This window comes from Aythya fuligula, chromosome 14 (genome assembly GCF_009819795.1).
Source record: "Aythya fuligula isolate bAytFul2 chromosome 14, bAytFul2.pri, whole genome shotgun sequence".
Classification (NCBI taxonomy): domain Eukaryota; kingdom Metazoa; phylum Chordata; class Aves; order Anseriformes; family Anatidae; genus Aythya; species Aythya fuligula.
This window is the reverse complement of record NC_045572.1, coordinates 18,760,853-18,779,700: the sequence shown is the minus strand read 5'-3', so window position 1 is coordinate 18,779,700 and position 18,848 is coordinate 18,760,853. Positions and strand designations below refer to the sequence as shown.

The 18,848-nt window shown below is 38.8% G+C and overlaps 1 protein-coding gene across 2 annotated transcripts in view; it reads left to right on the top strand.

Annotated features, from left to right (window-relative positions):
• The window catches only part of NR3C1 (nuclear receptor subfamily 3 group C member 1), a 62,067-nt gene that overhangs the window by 41,494 nt on the left and 1,725 nt on the right, over positions 1-18,848 (top strand). For both annotated transcript variants that reach the window (XM_032196999.1, XM_032197000.1), the window contains exons 4-7: positions 1,962-2,078; positions 6,296-6,574; positions 9,163-9,307; positions 16,009-16,139. In XM_032196999.1, coding sequence (XP_032052890.1) covers positions 1,962-2,078; positions 6,296-6,574; positions 9,163-9,307; positions 16,009-16,139 — 672 coding nt within the window. The remainder of the gene's footprint in view (positions 1-1,961; positions 2,079-6,295; positions 6,575-9,162; positions 9,308-16,008; positions 16,140-18,848) is intronic.

Below are 18,848 nucleotides of genomic sequence, written 5' to 3'. Positions count from 1 at the left end.
TGCACTGGTATCAAGCCTTTAGCCTCAAAACCTTTCTTCTTACCTTTGTCAGCACGCCTGTATGCTGTGATGGAAATAGTTACAGAAACAGAAAGTATCAGCATCTAGAAAATCAATATAAAGTGTATTTCTAGTAGAACTAGAGGAAAAAAGGAAGGATGAAGATGGGACAACTACTGTGTATTTATACCAGGTCTTCACACAAACAAGGATCCTTTCTTCAGGAAGCCAAGATAGCAAAAGCTATCTTGTTCTGGTGCTTATTTTTGTGGTGCTTCAGAGCCCTCATGCTTCAGTTTCTCCAGTCCCAGCACCAACCCTCCTCGCCTCCCAACGTGCTACCCACACCCTGCTGCCAACCCAGATCTTCATCTCTCCTCCCCACCTCCGTTCCTTCATCCTGCTTCAGATCCTCACACCTTCCCCCTGCTCAGATTCCCTCCGACACCTCTGCCTCCTGTTCTGCTCCAGATTGTGCTGCTTCTTCAGCCTTTTTAATTCCCAGCCTGTTCCCAAGAATCTTTCAGTCTTCCTGTTTTCACAGCCTTTCGCAGCCCAAGGGCATACTTGTGCTGGGGGCAGTACAACACTGAACAGTGGTGTTGTCAGGGCTCTGTAAAATGCTCATATCTGCAGCAAATTCCCTTGGAAGGATCTCTGTTTGCTCACCACCAGATTCTTTTTTACCAGCATATTGTTTGTTAAGTATCTTTGCCTGTTTTTAATGCATCCTTTTGTATAACTGGCATGTCTTTTGGGCAGCATTCAGACTAATTGAAGCAGAAGGTGAAATCAGCTTCTCCTCGTTTTTCACAAAATGTTCATGTGGAAAGAAAGCTTTAATATAATGTAATGCAAAGAAATAATGTAGCTTTCATCTGAAAAAAGGCAATAATGGCTAAGTAGTAAAAAAAATATATATTATATATATACTTTCATGGAGATGAAGCTCTTTGTTAGGAAAAAAATGGGATGGCTTTGGAAAATCTACACGTGAAGGAACATTATTTACCATGTGAAATCGTGATCTCAGTTGAACACCTTTGAGACATGAAGTTATACTCTACAAGAGTACAAATATTCTTTGGTCTGCAGTTTGTGTGTGTGCATGTATATGTTTATATGTATTTTATATATATCAGTATGCCAGTAATGGTAAGCAGAACCATGAATTGTGTCTATTTACTAACTTATTGTAGAACACAAAGATTATACAAGGCTTAGTAAGGCTTCATCTTCTTGCTTAAATGAAAAAAAAAAAAAAAAAAAAAGGGGTGTTCATGCAGAAAAATATTCAGGGCTTCCTTGGGAAATCAAAGCAACAATAACAGCAAAGAAATACGCTTATTTTAATTTATGTATTTCAGGTTGCCATATTTCTAGGATCAATTTTTTTCTGAATCTGAGTCCATAAAGATGTCGGTAAACTTAGTTTGTCCACTTCAGACTCTAAACAAGAAGGAAGGGAAGCTTCTTGACTCCTAAAATGATGAAAGCTATTTCTAGGTATCTGTAGATATGATGAACTGTATACTTTCCAAATGAGTTTATGAATGTTATTTATGTCTTGTGTGAAGTCATTTAGGGAAACTGTAAACATGCGAGAGAAGCTTAGAGCTTTCTCATAGCTTGGAGACATGTAAGAGGAAAAAATAGCTTTACAAATAGAATTTCCTAGTGTTAGCAAATGGAAAATAGGATTTCTTCCTAAATGTACTGGCATTGCTGTCTATTAGAAGTCTGCTAGATGTGTAGGTATTGGAAGTCATATGGATACTGATCTGATTTTTGCAATAAATGAAGTACAGCAAGTAAAGATGTTGTATAGTCCCTATATCCTTAATGTTACAGAAAGAACGAATGACTTTTCTATTATTATATATCTTATCTATTATTATATATCTTATCTACTATTCTATTTGTGGGCCTTGTTGTGATTTTCTTTGTTTTTGTGACTGCAGGGCAGCACAACTATCTGTGTGCTGGAAGAAATGATTGTATTATTGACAAAATTCGGAGGAAAAACTGTCCAGCGTGCCGCTACCGGAAATGTCTTCAAGCTGGCATGAACCTTGAAGGTAACTTCAGTGTTCAAATCCATTTCTTATTTTAGAGTCCTGGGCAATAAAGGTCATGCTGTTTATGAAGCTAAAGCATTTGAGAAGCACTTTAATATGTATAAAGTACTGCATTTTATGGTGTGTATGAGCTTTTTAATGAAAAGTAAGGGGTTTTTTATCGCTAAAATTTCTCCTGTGCTTTCCTATCCTTAGTCAGTTGCTCTATCTCTCAGTATGTTCAGCAGAAGTGAGTCATGCACACAAAACCGGGTTATTTTTTATTCCTGTCAGCACATAGATCTTGTTGCTTTTTCAGTGAATCTGAGACAGCAGAACTCTAACGGAGGTCTTGTAGGGAAGTGTCATGCCTGCTTATTCTTACTTAGGAAAGTGACTTGATGCTGAAAACCGCAAATGGGAGGGAATGCCCAGACATAGATCTAAAATTGGAGCGGGACTTGCATCCTCAAACTGGAGAAAAGGAAATTATATTTATTTATGCTGTGGATTCTTGTTCTTAAATGTCTGTCAGAAGCTCTCCAGAGAAGATAGTATAATAAATAAATACAAATGTACTAGTACATATTTGTCCTCTGCTAAGTCCTGGATAGCTGATGAGAAACTGAAGACCACATCAACCAGAGATTTAGTAGCAGCTGTAAAAAGGCATAAAACATTTTTATTGGTGTCAGCTACATTTTATGTTTGATATTTTTTCCTTGAGCTGTAGAGATTAATTCAGTATTTACTAGCGTAGTTATCAGGGTGATACTTGTGTCATCAGAATTGTCAGATAAAATAAAAATGTCAAATATGTATCTGTCAGATACAAGTATGAACAAGAGTCCTGGTTTCAGTGAAAATATCCTTCAATAAAATGTAAATGCTGAATTGTATTAGAGATGGATACTGCTCGGATTAGTCTGTTAGCTCATCTTTACTGCCTCTTCTACTTCTCTCAGGCGATGAGAGAATCACCAATTTTTCTGCCCTGCAGGTGGCTCTATGTGCCCCTGCCCTCAAAGCAAAGAACCCAACACAGTTTGAAAAGCTTCCCCTCCTATTGGTCACGAGTAAATCCCATCCTTCGGGGGAAGGAGACTGTAGTTCTGTGTGTTTCCATACTGTTGTGATCTGTGTGCAGGAAGGGTGTATGCGGCTTAACAGCCGAAATCTGCAACAGTGGGTCCTGAAATTACCTTGAAAGAAACGAGGTAGTCAATGAGTGTTGTGCTGGAGAGGGATTTGCCCCTGCAGACACTGCCAGCGGGCTGAACCATGCACTTCGGAGCTAACAGCAGGGTAATTGGCTTACCTACTGCTGGTGCTGGGGTGGGAAGGAAGGAAGGTGCCTTGCTGCTGGGTTGGCACGGCAGGTAGCAAGTGAGGGAGCTCAGAATAGCCCAGAAAAGCACAATTTTTTTGAGGTAGAAAAGAACACCTTTTTCTCTCATTTTTGTCTTTGTAGTTGTTTTCAAAATACATGTGTTATATTCATACATTTATCTATGTGAATAAAACACCTTATCATGCATATTACTCTAACGGCAAGCCTTTCCATTCCTACATGAATTTGTGAACTCTTGTTAAAGAAGACTTCAGTGCAGCTGTCCAAGAAAGGCTCAAGTAGATGTTATTTGAGTTGATTTTCTTTGGTGAGAAAAGGCAAAATTGAATGACATCTCAGATGCTTACCACTTCTCTGCGTGTCGTTTGGATCCCTTCCAACTATAGTTTGCTTGCCTGAGTTCTGGCACAGAATCCTAGAGAGCAATGACTTTCTGGAGGATGGATATTGTTATATGGGTTGTTGGAAAAGGACAAAAAAGTTGCTTTCGTGGTGGAGAGAAAAGAAATCTAGAAACTCAGCAAAGCAAAAATGTTAGAACCCAAGGTAGTGTGAAGCAGCGAGAAAGAAAGAACCGTGGAAAGAATAATATATCAGGTATATCTGAACAGGTGGTGAATTGGTAGTACAAAAGAACTGGTAGAAGAGAAAGCTGAAAGGCAGTATGGAGAACAGAACAGACTGAAAAAAAAAATCCTTTATTTTCACTGTTTCAGGATTGTAGTTCAGGAATTACTGTGTCATGTTTGTTCCATGAATTTGTCTAACCTATCGTGGTTTGAATATGCAGAGATTTCTAGTACCTGTAGCAAACTGTAGCAGTGAATTTCACTGTTAAGTATTGGGTGGAAAAGTACCTTATTTAATAATAAAATACTGCATGGTAACTTTTTTGTCTCAGTACAAGAGGAAGCAATAATTAAAATGGATCCTTATGCACCAAAAACATGTTATTTAATCATTTTCTAATCTAATTTTGCTTTATCAGTCATAGTTTTGACATTACTTATCTCCTTTGTGGGGATTTTTTTTGTTACTTTTTTTTTTGAGTTGGGGGGATTGGAAAAATGTGCAATTATCAAGCTGCAGGTACCAGAGATTTATAAGGTAGAATAATGGTATTTTGTCTTACAATCTTTATCTCTTTGAATTTTCATTTCCTACTTTCCTCATTAATTGATCCTAGACATTCTTTGGCACCTTTTCTCTTTCTGATGTGTTTGGAGAGAAAAGATTTATTGTTAGTTTTTATGCCCATATTAAGTCATCTCAAAATCTTTTTTGGCCTTTCATACTGCATTTTATAGTTAAAGTCTTGGCAATTCGTGTTCCTTTCTGTCTTCTTCGTTTTGAAGACGACGCGTGGTAGTGCCAGCATTTCAGATAATATTTCCCTGAAGGTCTCCTGTTCTTTCACGTTCTTTTTAAGCGTGAAGCTCTCCCTCCAGGACTTTTCTTCTGTTCCCACAGTATCACTGGTGCTTTCATGGGTCACAACTGTTTGCTCCTCCTCAGCATTTGTTAAGGGACTCTTAAGGTGTAAGATTTGTACTCTTAAGGGATAGATTTAACTTAATCAAATTCTTGTGTAACACTTCATCTTGTCAGATATTTCTTTTGATGATAGTTTTACCAGACTTACTGGGCTGGAAATATTCCATACCAGGTGTCAGCGTTAAGCTGTGGGGATCTGCATGTAAATTTAAGTCAAAGCAGTTCATTTGGTTTTGAGAACAAGGATAATGGAGGGGGGAGTGTACACTACTAAAAGAAAAAGAAGCTCTTTGCTCCACAAAAGTGGGTATGCTATTCCGCCATGAACACTTTAGCAGGTGTGGCCAGTATCTAAGCCTCTGAAAAAAAATTGGTTTATGCAAAGTCCATAGAGAATTTGTTACCTTTGCCAGTTAAGATTCTGAAGAATCTGTCGTAGCCAGTGGGAGAAACAGGGTCGGGAGGGGGATACTGTATTTTGCTAAGCTACAGAGTTGGTAAATTTCTGATGATCAAAAATTCTGGCTATATCAGTACAAACTCTGAAAGTGAAACCACTTTACATGATGCGTTTACATGCTACTGGTTTATCTCTGAAGCTGCAGCACAGAAATCAATCAACCGGTGGAGATGGAGGAGCAGAATTGGGTTTCATTCTGGTCTCGGTTAAATAGCATGTTCAGTTCTAGCAGGCTACGTCCAGGAGGGCTGAAAGCCTAGTAGGAGACTCCATTATTGACAATATGCTAATAAAATTGGTGCTTCAGCTTCCAGTTTACAGTTAACATCTCTGTGTAATGTTTTATTTATTTGGTATATGAATTTTATGGTTTAATTATGCAGCAATGATTTATATTCAGGGAAGCTGACAAAAGAAAAATCTACTCCTGCCCAGCACTTCCAAAAAAAAAAAAAAAAAGTTGTCCAAAAAAAAAAAGATATTTTCCCTGGCTCAAGAGATTGAGTAACTTTACCCATTAAATGTATTTTTCCTTCCTTCTGCATGGTTTCTATACTTTAATGTAAGGAAATTACGAAGAGCCCACTCCTGCAAGAATTTTCTAAGCAGGTGTTGTTCTGTCTCATCAAGTCTTATCGAACTGTCACATGTAATACAAATTCTAGGTGCAGGTGTTTGTGCTCCCTGCAGACATCATTTAGCATGTTGAAACATTAACATAAATGTGACTTTTATGAAATGTAAAATAAAATATTTTTTATTAGTTTGATCAGCATTGAAGTGAAATTATTTACAATTTTATGAAAAAAATGCTTGAAAAGTTTCAAGTGCGTGATCTACAAATGCAGGAAAAAGTGTCATTTCCTTTGTTACGTTTTGTCGGTGTGTGGCTACTTTCCATTATCTAACCTGTGACATCCAAAACTTTCCTAGCTCGAAAAACAAAGAAGAAGATAAAAGGAATCCAGCAGGCTAATGTATCGGGAACGAGAGATGCTTCTGAGACTCCTGGAAACAAGAGCATAGTTCCTGCCTCACTGCCACAGCTGACCCCAACCCTCGTTTCCCTGCTGGAAGTGATCGAACCCGAAGTTCTGTATTCAGGCTACGACAGCACTCTGCCTGACTCAAGCTGGCGCATCCTGTCAACTCTCAACATGTTGGGAGGGCGGCAAGTTGTAGCTGCAGTGAAGTGGGCAAAGGCAATACCAGGTAAGAGACATGGGCGCTAATTGCAAAGTGCAGCCTTTTTATTGTATTTGAGTATCTGTCTTCATGTTTGGTATACTTCAGAGCCCTCATAAATAAACTTTTATGAGAGGAAGCCAAAACATTCATTTTCTCTCAAGCATTATAGCTACATAATTACACTAGGAAACTTGGAAGTGTTCTTGTTATTTTGGCTCCCACCTGAAGACACAGTTAGCAGTTGCTTTACAGAAGAAAGAAATGTCTCAGCCTTGGACATAACGTGTAGCATCCCATAGTATGTTTTGGGGACAAGTCAGGGCCACAAGGAAAGCTGAAGATCTGTTTCTTTCTGACAGAAGAAAATATTTTTCTTACTTCTTGTCAATACTATTAACCACCTATTAAAAAAAAAAAAAAAAAGGCAAACAAGATTTCTTCAATGCTTACATTGCCTAAGAATGCAATAACATACAAGAGGTCTGCCAGAAGAAAAAAGGTCTTATAATGAAATTTCAGTGTGTTTTATGTACTGGTCTCTCTTTCAATGGAGAGGAAATAAATTAAGAGTAGGAAAGGAAGACCAAACTCAAACATGTATGACCAGCAGAGGTGTGACAGGAGATGATTGTTTCTCTATTAAGGCTTTCTGTGATGGGGACTTGCACCTTTTGCTGAGGTCTTCATTAGGACAAGTTCACATTCGCACTTTCTGCTGGGACAAGGCTGTAGGAGACCCTTTGGTATTCTGAAATATGAATTCAAATACAATTTTTATAAAATATTTGTCTGTGTTCATAAACTCTTCTGAACGGTTCTACTAATAAGACCAACCCTTCAGGTTAGAACATATGTTCTTTATGAACATGCCAAGCTTCTGTTTAATAATTATGTTGATAGGAACTATTTTTACCACATTCTTATTCTCTTCTATTTTTATTACTAAGGTGTTTTGTCATGAGAGTGTTTAATTTGTATGTACTTCTACTGATATCCCATCAAAAAGACTAAAAGTAATCTAGCACTGATGGCTAAATCCTTTAATTGATTTTTTCAAAACAATCTTTTCCCAAGGAGGTTTTGAGCGAAGGTTTCAATATTTGACCCAGTAAGTTTGAAATAACTAAGAAATACTTTCCTTGTATTTTAGATGTAGTGTAAATAGTAGTTACTGTGCTCTCCAAAACCAGAAGCTTTTATTTGAAGCTGTTTAGGCATGCAAGTTTTGTTATATAATAATCTATTGAATGCTATCTATTTAAACATATCCATGAAACAGCACTGTAATGAGCTCTTTAGATGTCAGATGCCTAATGAAATTAAATAAAATCATCTTGAGTTCAGACTTTAGTAATGATTCACTGTGGCACAATATTTTCTTGTTAAATGTAGGCGCAATCTGATAGGAACTAACACTGCAAAAGGAAAGCTGCCTACGTTTTTAAGCCCTTTTAAGGGACTAATTCTCACATTTTACACACTTCCTCATTATCTTAATTGGCTCTATTCATTCTATGTATTTTTACAAGATTAGCTACCATCATTAACTGCTTCTAATGTGATATATATTTTGTAAGCTCAATGTACAACTGTTGTTGAATAAGAACAAAATTTAAAGTTAAACCATTTGTTGTTTCTTGCACTACTCTCAGAAATTAAAAAAAAATTGTGCCATTAACTCTGCAAGATCGCCCAATGAATTGTAGAGAATATTAGATATTTTTGTCTTCTGTAATTTATCTTTGACCATCTGTCTCAGATAAGCACTTGCACATATTCTGATTTTTCTTTTTGTAATATTCCATCCCCTTCTCGCACCTGTAGTACCAATCAAAAATTGTCCATCCAGTACTCTCTCCATCCAGAAAGTAGCTGACAATGTGGCTGCAAGAATCCAGTACTTGCAGTGTGCGTGCATTTGGTAGATGGGTGCTGAGAATTTATTTTGAAGAAATATAGATGTAGATGCCAGTATAATATACAATGTAAGGTTCAAGAGTTAACTCTTCCTGTTAGTCTTTTGTCTGTTGTTCTACGATATGTTTGTTATGCATGGTCAACAGGTATATGTAAACAAGCTCAAGCCTGACTTGTGCTGAAGTGTTCTGTTCAACCTCTGGAGGTGCATATGTAGTCATATTGCCCAGAAGCTGTAATCTGAGTCCTGCAGTTGCAATGCTTAATTTCTACATGTGCAAATATTTGAATGTAACCTTGGAAGTTGGAAAATGGTGTTTGCACCCCTTTTAAAGTGCATTTTTTTTCCTTCAACAAGACTTTCACATAAGGAACCTCTTTTATTCTATTTTTTTTTCTTCCACCAAAAATGTAATCTAAAATACAGAAATACTTGGCTGAATCAGGTAATTGGAATATGGCAAGCAATTTTCTCATTGTTTCAGGTTATATTTCAGGTTACATCATCACATTTAGAAAAATCATTATGAAATGCACTTTTATAAGTAGGAATCTGCATTGGTAGTACAGAAGTCATATTGATGATAAGCATCGTCCTTTTCAGAGTTACTTATTTGTTTTTTTATTTTTTTTTTTATTTTTTATTTTTTCTTTCTTGCTACAAATACTATCACACCTCAACTTTTTTTTTCCAGGTTTCAGAAATCTACATCTGGATGACCAAATGACCCTTCTGCAGTACTCATGGATGTTCCTAATGGCTTTTGCTTTAGGATGGAGATCATACAAACAATCAAATGGAAATCTCTTGTGCTTTGCACCAGATCTGATTATTAATGAGTAAGTAAGACATGAGTCATTTTTCTACGTTTATCGGGGAATACTAGAATCCACGCAGTCTTTCTGTGTTTTGTACGTGAGAGGTGAATCACTGGGTAACAAGCTGTTGCAGAGATCACAAATCAATTTGCCATTTGCAGCATTGTTTTTCTTACAGCGGATTGCTTAGTTTTTAAATAGGTCAAATGAAAGAGCAGTCTTTTAGATATTAAGTTTATTTGTATACAGAATATTTGTGGGAGATGTTTGTACTGAAATGTTCCATATTGTGCCTGTCTCTGCACCATTCCTTACAGTCATTCATTTCAGTCAAGCCAACAAAGTTGAAGCCGAACATTTATCTGGGTTGGAGAGATAAGTTCTGCAAATTGCATAATGTGCTGTATGCTTGTTGCATAAAAGTAATAGTATGGTCCTTTTAGTTCCACTGAATTATTGAACAGCTAAACATTTATATCTGAGCCTGCTTAAAATTTGACTGAAAAGACGTGGTTGCAAATAGAAAAACTTGTGTGTTTTATTTTGTTTTTGAACTTTGGTAGCAGTCTTCAAGAAAAAATGAATTTGCTAGAATAATTGGATATCTTTTTTTTTCACACTGAACATTGTCTTTCTTGTGTTTTTCAAAGTGGTGTTGTGTGGTAATCGTGTTGTAGAGGACTGAAAGGGAGTTCAGGACTGTGGAGGTGATGGATAGGAGGCTTAATTTGAGTTGCAGTGGGTATAAACACTTAGTGCAGAAATATGCACAGTTATATTACTTTCCAAAGGTGTAGCAGCACAGCAGATCAGGTTAGGTTATGTCTTTCAGTCTGGAGACCAAATGCTCTGTCTCAAACCCTCTCCCATTAGGACGTGCTCTGGCATTGGTCCTGATGGACTTTCTTGCTGTGTTTTTACTTTGAAGCCATTTCAGCAATTGTGTCCTTTGACTCTTTTTTTTTTTTTAAACAGCAGTTTCTTCAACAGGCAGAACTCTGTCTGAGCAGTTTGTAATAAACTTTCCAAGTGGTCTTTAGGTCTTGCAATTCCAGTGATGCTAGCAGTATCTATAAAGTTTGTTGAGACATTTAGTCTGTACTCTGAATTGATTGCTGAAACTGTTTTGTAGATCTAAATCTTAGAGTTTGCTGGTCAGAGCCATTCAAATTCTAGTTTGCCCATCTGCCAGTTCCAATTAATATGATGCTGTTACTATGGATTTGCCATTCTTTTTTCGTGAAATGATATTGTCCATTGGTAGGGACAAACTATTAAGTTCAACTACGCAGAACCTTTGGCTCATACAATCACAAAACTTCATCACCATGACAATTTCACTGACAGTAATTTGAAGAGAGATGCAGGTGACAAGGTGTTACTCATGTCTCAATTTTCCTGTCTTTGCAGGTAATGCTAGCCCCTTTGGCATGTTTTGAGGCAGTAGTCATAATATTTTTGTTCCTATTGTACTTCAATACATGAGCTCCTGAATCTTTTTTCCATTTAAAAGAAAGAGAGAAAAGTAATCTTTGCGTTTTCTTTGTGATTAGCCATTTATATTTCAGACTACTTCTTTGTTTTCATTTATTCACTTTAATGTATTTTTCATATACAAGCCTGGATAAATATTTACAAGCTTAAATAATTTCCTTACAATAATTATATGTTTAAAAAAAAAGGCAGGAGGGCAATGTATGCCCATCTGTGTGCTTATATTCTACTAACTTTGATCAACATATCTCTGAAATAAAATAGCTTCCACGTGGTGGAATCGATTAAAATAATTAATATTCTCACTATTAAGCATGATAGCATCTAATTTGCTACAAGTCAGATCTCCTGTGGTTTTATCAATTGGTCAAAACCACAGAGCTTTACACTTAAGTATGTGCCAATACTCTTTAAAATAAAAAAAAAAAAAAAGGCAAGGATAATCCTATTACAGTCAGTGTTAATTCTCAATTTTATTTGAGTTACAGTTCTGTTACATGAACTGTTTATTAAAATGACATTTGTTTTCAATAAAATATGTTGACTAAGAGAACTGCAGTTTCTTCTAAGTCTTCCTCCAGTGTGCTACAGGTTGCCCATAAAACTCTCTCTGTTCGTAACTTTTTATGTACTACTCCTCAATAAAATACAGCCACCTCTGAGTTAAACATGACAATTAATGAATAATACATAAAAACACTACATGAGTTACAAGAAGTTGGAGAAGCACAGTACCTGTGGGAAATCCAGAAGGATAGTGCCATGGGGGAAGCATGACTGATGCTAAAATCTAAACCAGTGAGTAGGGCAAGAGGGACATCATGTACAGCAAGAAAAAAAAATGCACAGAGCAGGTATGTCCACTCTTTCTGCTTAATACATCATTGAAAAAATAGTACTTTGGTACATAACATTTCCTAAAAACCACGCAGGAATTTACTCAGTGCTGTTTTCTGAGATGCATCACAGTCATCTTTCACACAGCCCACCCCCTTGCTGCCCTCCAAGCCTCTAAGCTCTTCTTTAGCTATTTCAGATATTCTAGAAGCAGATCCAAGGTAGAGGAATAAGATAGCTCCATGTGATGTAAGAATTAGATGTTTGTTAAAACCCATTGAGCATCTTAACTGAAGTAGGCAAAGTAGCATCCTCTAAAAGTCAAAACAGCTCTATTGTTTGATAAAGCTAAAAGCAATCGTAATATTTAACAGTATTGTGGTGAATTGCCTGGAGTAACTGGGAAGCAAGTTCTCCTTTTAAAGCTTGGTTGTAATAAATACAGTTAGGCATAGGTGTTGTGTGTAACAGATGCATCAGAATCTTTTTTTTTCTTGAAATTTAGTATCAAGGTCATTTTCACAGTTAACTGAAGGTGTCTGTATCACATCTTTGCTTTGTGCTCAGTAGCTTCAGATCTGTGCATGCAGATAAAGTATAAGTTGTTCAAACTTGTAATTTTCAAGATCTGCAAATGACACTTCTGCATTTTTGGGATTTGTTCTGGCTTCATATCTATTAATTCCAGTTTCAAAGCATTGTTTCAGTTGAGGGTTAGAACAAAATGATGTCTGTATTTGTGTTTTATTTGAATAGAGTAATTCCCAAGAGGTGGTCTGTAGCTTCATCCTTAAAATTGATGATGTACTTCTTTTTCTTAAATGGAAGTATAAAGAAGCTGAGAAGTTGGCAATAACTTCAGGCCTGACCTGAGGCCTCTTGCAGACCTGCATCATTTCAGCCTTGCAGAATAGCAACAATATGAATGAGTTTTTAATAGTTGAATAATTTGAGTTCACACTACCAAAAAAGTATCACATTATGCTATAACTAATAAATATCTCACTGAGTATATGGAATTGTGCATATTTAAATCTATAATTACCGTTTTAATATACCTAGCCTGCATTTCACCCCAAAAATAATTCCTATAGCATTTGCTGTGTGCAGAAGGGTTTACCACATGTGTCTGTAGCAATGTTTCCATTTCATGCACTTATGCTTGAACCTGTACAATGAAGCTTTTAACATGCACGTTTGCAAAACCGAAAAAGAAAACAGAAAAGATGAGCTTCTGATGATGCAGCTGTCATTTCTGCAAGACTATAAGTCAGTTTGTCATCCTTCCTTCCTCTGATCTTTCTGAAGTCATCACTATTCCAGTTAATCAGAGCCTTGAGATGAAAGCCGCCCTCTTTCCTCAACTCCAGCTCGCAGATGCCCATCAGAGGAGGCAGGGAGGGTGGCAGTGGCTGACCCGGCCAGTTCCAGTGTTAGCAGTGACGGATAAAGGACACCTGAGCTGGTGCTGGTAAAGCAGGGCAGGAGAAGGGGAAGCATTTGGTGTTCCTTTCTGGACAACCCATCTGTTGGGTGGCAGTGACTGCTGCCTCCGCCTCCCACTTCAGTCAGTAGAAAAGCTGCTGCTGAATCCCATAGGTGCACCTTGGGCCTCCGGGGTGTAAAATTGGCATTTCCTTCCCCAGCTCTGCACAGGGAAAACACTACAAAGCAGCCATTGACAGGCTTTCATCTCCCAATAGATAAGGTGGGAAAAATGTTACTGGGCTCTGAAGGCAGGGGGCAAAAATGTATTTTAAGTTAGTTTAAGACTTTGGAAAATAGTTTAAATTCGCATTTCTGTACTTCATTTCTGGGTAGAAACAATATGCTTCAATGCATTTGTGTGTGAATAGCCAATGAACTCACATTTTATGTTTCAAAACAGGAAAAGTGTTTCTTTTAGCTGTGTTTATACAAGATGGCAGTTTCTATGTATTATGTATTATATTTTATATATATAAAACCTTGATACAAGTTGTTGAAAAGCTTGGCAGCTCAATAAATCCTAGGCTTCAGGCCATCGCTGAGTATTTGGAGACTGTAAAAACCTGCGATTTTGTAGCTGTGTGTAAATGTTTTCCATGCCCTGTGACTCAGAACACACTTTGAGTGCAGTTGGCACTAGGACTCTGTCAGCTCAAAGCCTCCACTCGTGTCACATGTACGTGCACTTACAGTGAGGAATGCACAGTTGCGTTCATCAAGTAGCAAATGTCTTTTCATTGTGGCCTAGCTTTAGAAAGAAGTTTTTGAAAGTTACATGTTTTAGGAATTTGATTATGTTTACATCACACGTCATCTTAGCTCTTTGCTGTTCTTAGATTTGAGGTCAACTGCTTGATCACATTTGTCCTTATAAAATTACATGCCATACCAAATACCTGTATTTGCCTTATTTGAACAGAAAGAAAATAGCCATTAATTACGGTTTTATAAGCAAAGTTTAATCAGTTCTCTTATTCCCAGAATTTTTTGAACATTTCTTTTGTAACGAATTCTGTGAAATCTGTATTGTCCGATTTTTCAGAATACCAGCAGCTCATTTGCTCATTTTTTCCCTCTATAGACTGGGCTGTACTGAATGATTCAGCAGTGTTGAAAACTACATGCTTTTATCAACACACATCCCACACACATGCATATGGACGCCAAGTGTAAATTACATGGGTCTCATTCATCCTAAACCTAATGCCCGACTTGCGTGTTCTTTTTCTATTTACAAAGGCAGGGGAAGATTAGATACTTTCAAAGATTAGCGTTTCAAATCAGCCTAGGTTTACAGTCACTGGGGCAGGATCACTACCGAAATGATAATCTGCCATTAGCCAGCTGCTCGAGTCTCTACTTTATTTCAAGGGCTGCCGTTCACATATGTTGACCCGTTGTGCTGTCTGGTGCAGCACTCTCTCCCTGGCCGAGTTGTCTTGTGTCCCCCCAGGCCTCAGCACATTCTCTGCTCCCTCCATCAGGGGTTTCTGGGCTTGTTTTTGGGGTATGGCTTTCAGACCTGTCTCTCTGGATGACCAGGGCTGGCAGTGGTCAGAGCTTTGCCTGAAGAGCACGAAGTCGGGGCGGTTCTGTGCCAGATGCGGCCTGGGCAGGGGATGTACAGGGGGTGTCAGGGTCTGAGGGGGGTCTCTGAGGCCTCTTCCCTCTGTCCCCGCAGGCAGCCCCCCGGGTGCTCGGGCTCAGACCTGCCCGCGGGCAGGCGTGCTGTGTTTTGCTCTCATTTTTTGAGGACTGCCATTTGCATAGGCTTGTTATTACCAAAAATCTGCCCAAAATGTCGTCATATAGATTCTCAGACTTGCGGCGATGATTATGTTTACAGCAGATGGAAATAAATGACAGGCTGACCCATTTCAAAATATTTATTTTAACCTTTTGCCTAGAAATGGTAATACTTTTACATGAGGAAAACTGCTGAGCCCTGACATGGAATGTGTTTGAATTACCCAACTGGAAATATGTGAGATGCCCTCTGATACAACCCAAAGGGGTTAGCAGATCGTTTCCAAACAGCCAACTGCTGTAAGCTCGTGGCCTTGTGTCAAGTACCCTACAGCTGACCACTCCTGCCTCATGCGTTGTCTTGTGAGCGCTTTGTGCCCTCGCTGTGCCTCCTTGGTTGTTGAAGCCCCACACAATGCGGGTGTTTGAGGCCAGGGATGTACGTACGTGTGTGGAGCTATGGGTACTGCTCCGTGAGGTACTGCTGCAAGCAGTCCTGCCACCTTTCCGAAGGCACTGTTCAGCAGCTTGCCTTCCTCTGGAAATGACGGGTATTCCAGACTTATGCTTGGTTTTAATATGGTGTAAATGGCTTGTATTTCTCTCTTTTTGAAAACCATTCTGAATTCCTATTATTCTTAGGTTTTTGCCCCTTGAGAAAGGTACATGTTTCTTGTTTTGACTTAGGGTTTCTTAAGATGCTTTCCAGCATGCTTGTAAGGTTCTGTTACACATTTTATTATATGTACCGGCTCTTGCAGGGATAAGGAAAGGAGAACTGAAAAATGATAGCAACTTTGGAGGAAATAATTTCAAAAGCATTTTTTTCTTATACTTGGATTCAATATACTTGGATTCCGTTTTGTTTGTTTCTTTATTTAGATTGTAGTATTGAACAGGAGATGTTGAAGGACGTTGATCTGTTAGATCGTGTCCAGAAGAAGGGCCACAGAGATGCTCGAGGGGCTGGAGCACCTCTCACTCACGAGAGTTCCCTGGAGAAAACTGAAGATTCTTTTGCTATAAGACAGATAAAAGTACTTAGCTTGGCATCTGCAGCTGCAACCACTACTTTTGAATGAAGCATGGAGAAACTTAGTTCAGTGTGTAGGCATCTCAAAATTCTAAATCTATTTTTTTTTCTGCTTATTTCTCAGGCAGAGAATGAATCTACCCTGTATGTACGAACAATGCAAACATATGCTTATGGTTGCCCGAGAGCTATCGCGGCTTCAAGTCTCCTACGAAGAGTATCTCTGTATGAAAACGTTGCTTCTCCTCTCTACAAGTAGGTGAATAGTTAAATACCTATGTGGACGGTGTAAGTTTCACTTGCCAGTGCCATGAAATGTGTGTGTGTAGTTTTATACCATGTCAGGTATCTGATAGCAAATTAAAATCAAAATGTTCTGCTTGGCACCTCACCTTATAGGGCTACTGAAGAAAGTTCTGCTTCTAGCAAATACAAGACATTCATGCTAAGATATTATAGATCGTATTCAAAGCTTTGCAACTCCAACAGAGAGGCCTAAACCAGAGACTAGCTGAGCAGTCCGGGATGCAAAGAAGTGGGCAAAGCTATGACTTCATGCTCATTTAAAAATAACTAAATAAATCTATGAGCAAGTTCTGATCCAGTGAAGCAGATTCCTCCCAAAAAAAGTTACTGAACTGTCCCAGAAGGTATTTAAAAATTGTTAAATACAAGTACGTTTTATATTACAATAATTGTGAAATGCAACTTTGTACCTGTATCTAAAAAGTAAATGGTGGATTTATGATAGATATCTAAGCCATTTATATAATGTACTGCATGGTGCTTTTATATGCCTTTCAGTCAGATGAGCTATAGTGAAAACAAGTAAAAATTGTTTTGACTGTATTGCATGAGAGGTCAAAGTCAAGCACCAAAATAGTCCCTTCCTAGACCATACAGAAAAGCTTCTAATAGAAGCACTACGTAAATATTTTTATAGTGTTATTTCTACTTTGTGTTCATATTCATTAGTACCTGGTGATTCTTTCTCCTCTTCATGCACTGTATTGTTGTGACTCCCTGATGAGCCTCAGCTTTAACCCTGGCTCAGCTGCAATCCAAAGACCTCAGTGCTGAGACTCTTATGTGTGTGCATAGGGGTGGGCATGAGCCGACGACCGTGTCTTGCACGCTTCAGGCTGTCTGAACAGCTGAAGCTGTGTGCCTCTCTGCACTGCATGGGGACTGCTCAGCCAGAGGGCTGAGAAAGCTTCATTTGAGGTGATGATTGTAGTTTTCCTGGAGCCTTCACTTCTTCTGTTAGACAGAATTAAAAAAAAAAAAAAAAAAATCATTTATTTTTTGAATATAATGACAGGTATGGGAGTGTGCCTTGAAAGCATCCAGTAAAAGCAACAATGCAAGAAAAGATTTTTCAGCACAATACTTTTACATGATTAAAAGTAAATATTTGTAGAAGCTTGAATAGCACCAAGGGCTCAAATGTTCCTTGTCTTTATAAGGAATGTTTATATTTACAGAAACATATAAGGGATGTTCACAAGGAGTAATAGGCATTAATTCTTGTACACAAAGCATTGGTAGCTTTGGGCTTTTACCTCCTGAAAGCAGGAGGATCCAGTAACCAACCCGCTATGTGCTGGGAGCCCCTGGGTGCTAACTGGGCAGCAGCGTGGTGTGTGTGGAAGCGAGGTGCCGCGTTAGCACCTCCTGTGCTGCTGGAGCCGGCAGCAGCGCTCCCGGGCCCTTCACCTCGGCGGCCTGGCAGCGACCCGGCCAAGCTCCGCGTGCCAAGCCCCGAGCTGGGACAAAGGTTCTTTTGAAAAGAAACTTTTCACAGTGCTGCTGTGGGTTTTGTAAGAGCTTGAAACTTCGCTCAAACGGAAGATTTAAAGCAGTTTTTAAAATCTCTCCCAAAAATTCCTCAAGTGTTTTGGATGTAAGGCAGGCCAACTTTCCTACAGGAATTGGAAATTTCCTTAAAGGAATTTCCATGTCAGAAGTGGGAAGGGAGCTACGTTAGCAGAATTGAGCCCATTCACAAGTAATGTATGACGAGAGCTGGCATTGACCAGCAGAAGGCTTCTTTGTTGTATTTACGTTGAAGGACAATGCGTTCTCACATTTCTTCCCAAGTACACATGTTGTGTAAGGGGTACACTGCGGCACTTCTGAAAGCTGAACAGCTGAAATTTGTAGCTTTTTAAATACATGACTTCACAATTTTGATTTTTGTTTACTGTACGTGTTTCTCAAGAGAAGAGGAAGAGGAGTAAAACAGGAATTCCGTGCAGGTGTAGACACACAGCTCATACACCAATGTACCTTGCAGACCTTTTCCATATAAATTAGTGAAGGAACTGTTGGCAGTGACACGTTGTCATCTTCTGTGTTGGCCGGGCAGATAAAATACTTCAGAATAACGTTGAATAGATGCTGACAGTGCAGCGAGGGTCATAGTTTCTGACGAAGGGATTCTGCTTTAGTGGCCTCTTTCCACTCTTTTCTCCCCTTTTCCTTTCAGTCTGCTTTGTCTCTGTTTCCTCCTCTCCCTGTAGCTCTTTTCATTCACTTCACCAAGGTGATCAAAGGCTTCAAAGCCAGCACTTTGAGGGCCACTCGAGTCCCTGCTCCTGATGCATCCTGATGCATTTGCAGTTTACTTGTCCTTGCCTATAGAAAGACCTGCACAGTAGGAGCACGTAGGAACGGGGGCTTAACCTTGACTTGAATTGACTGAATCCACTCCTTGGTCCCCACTCCTTGGTTCCCACAGCTTCCCACACGGTGAGAACAGGAATCCCGAGCCCTGGTGCTTCTTTGTCAGGGCTATTCTAGGCCCTGGTGGTGTTACCTCTCTGCTCTGGTTCTCTTCTCTTTATTTGTTTTTAGGTTACCTGTGTTATTTTTTATTACTATTTTTCTTTTGCCAGCAGTCGTGTGCTGTTTGTTCAACAAGTCATCTGTCTCAGTTGCCTCTATTTTTTTTCCTCGTCTCTC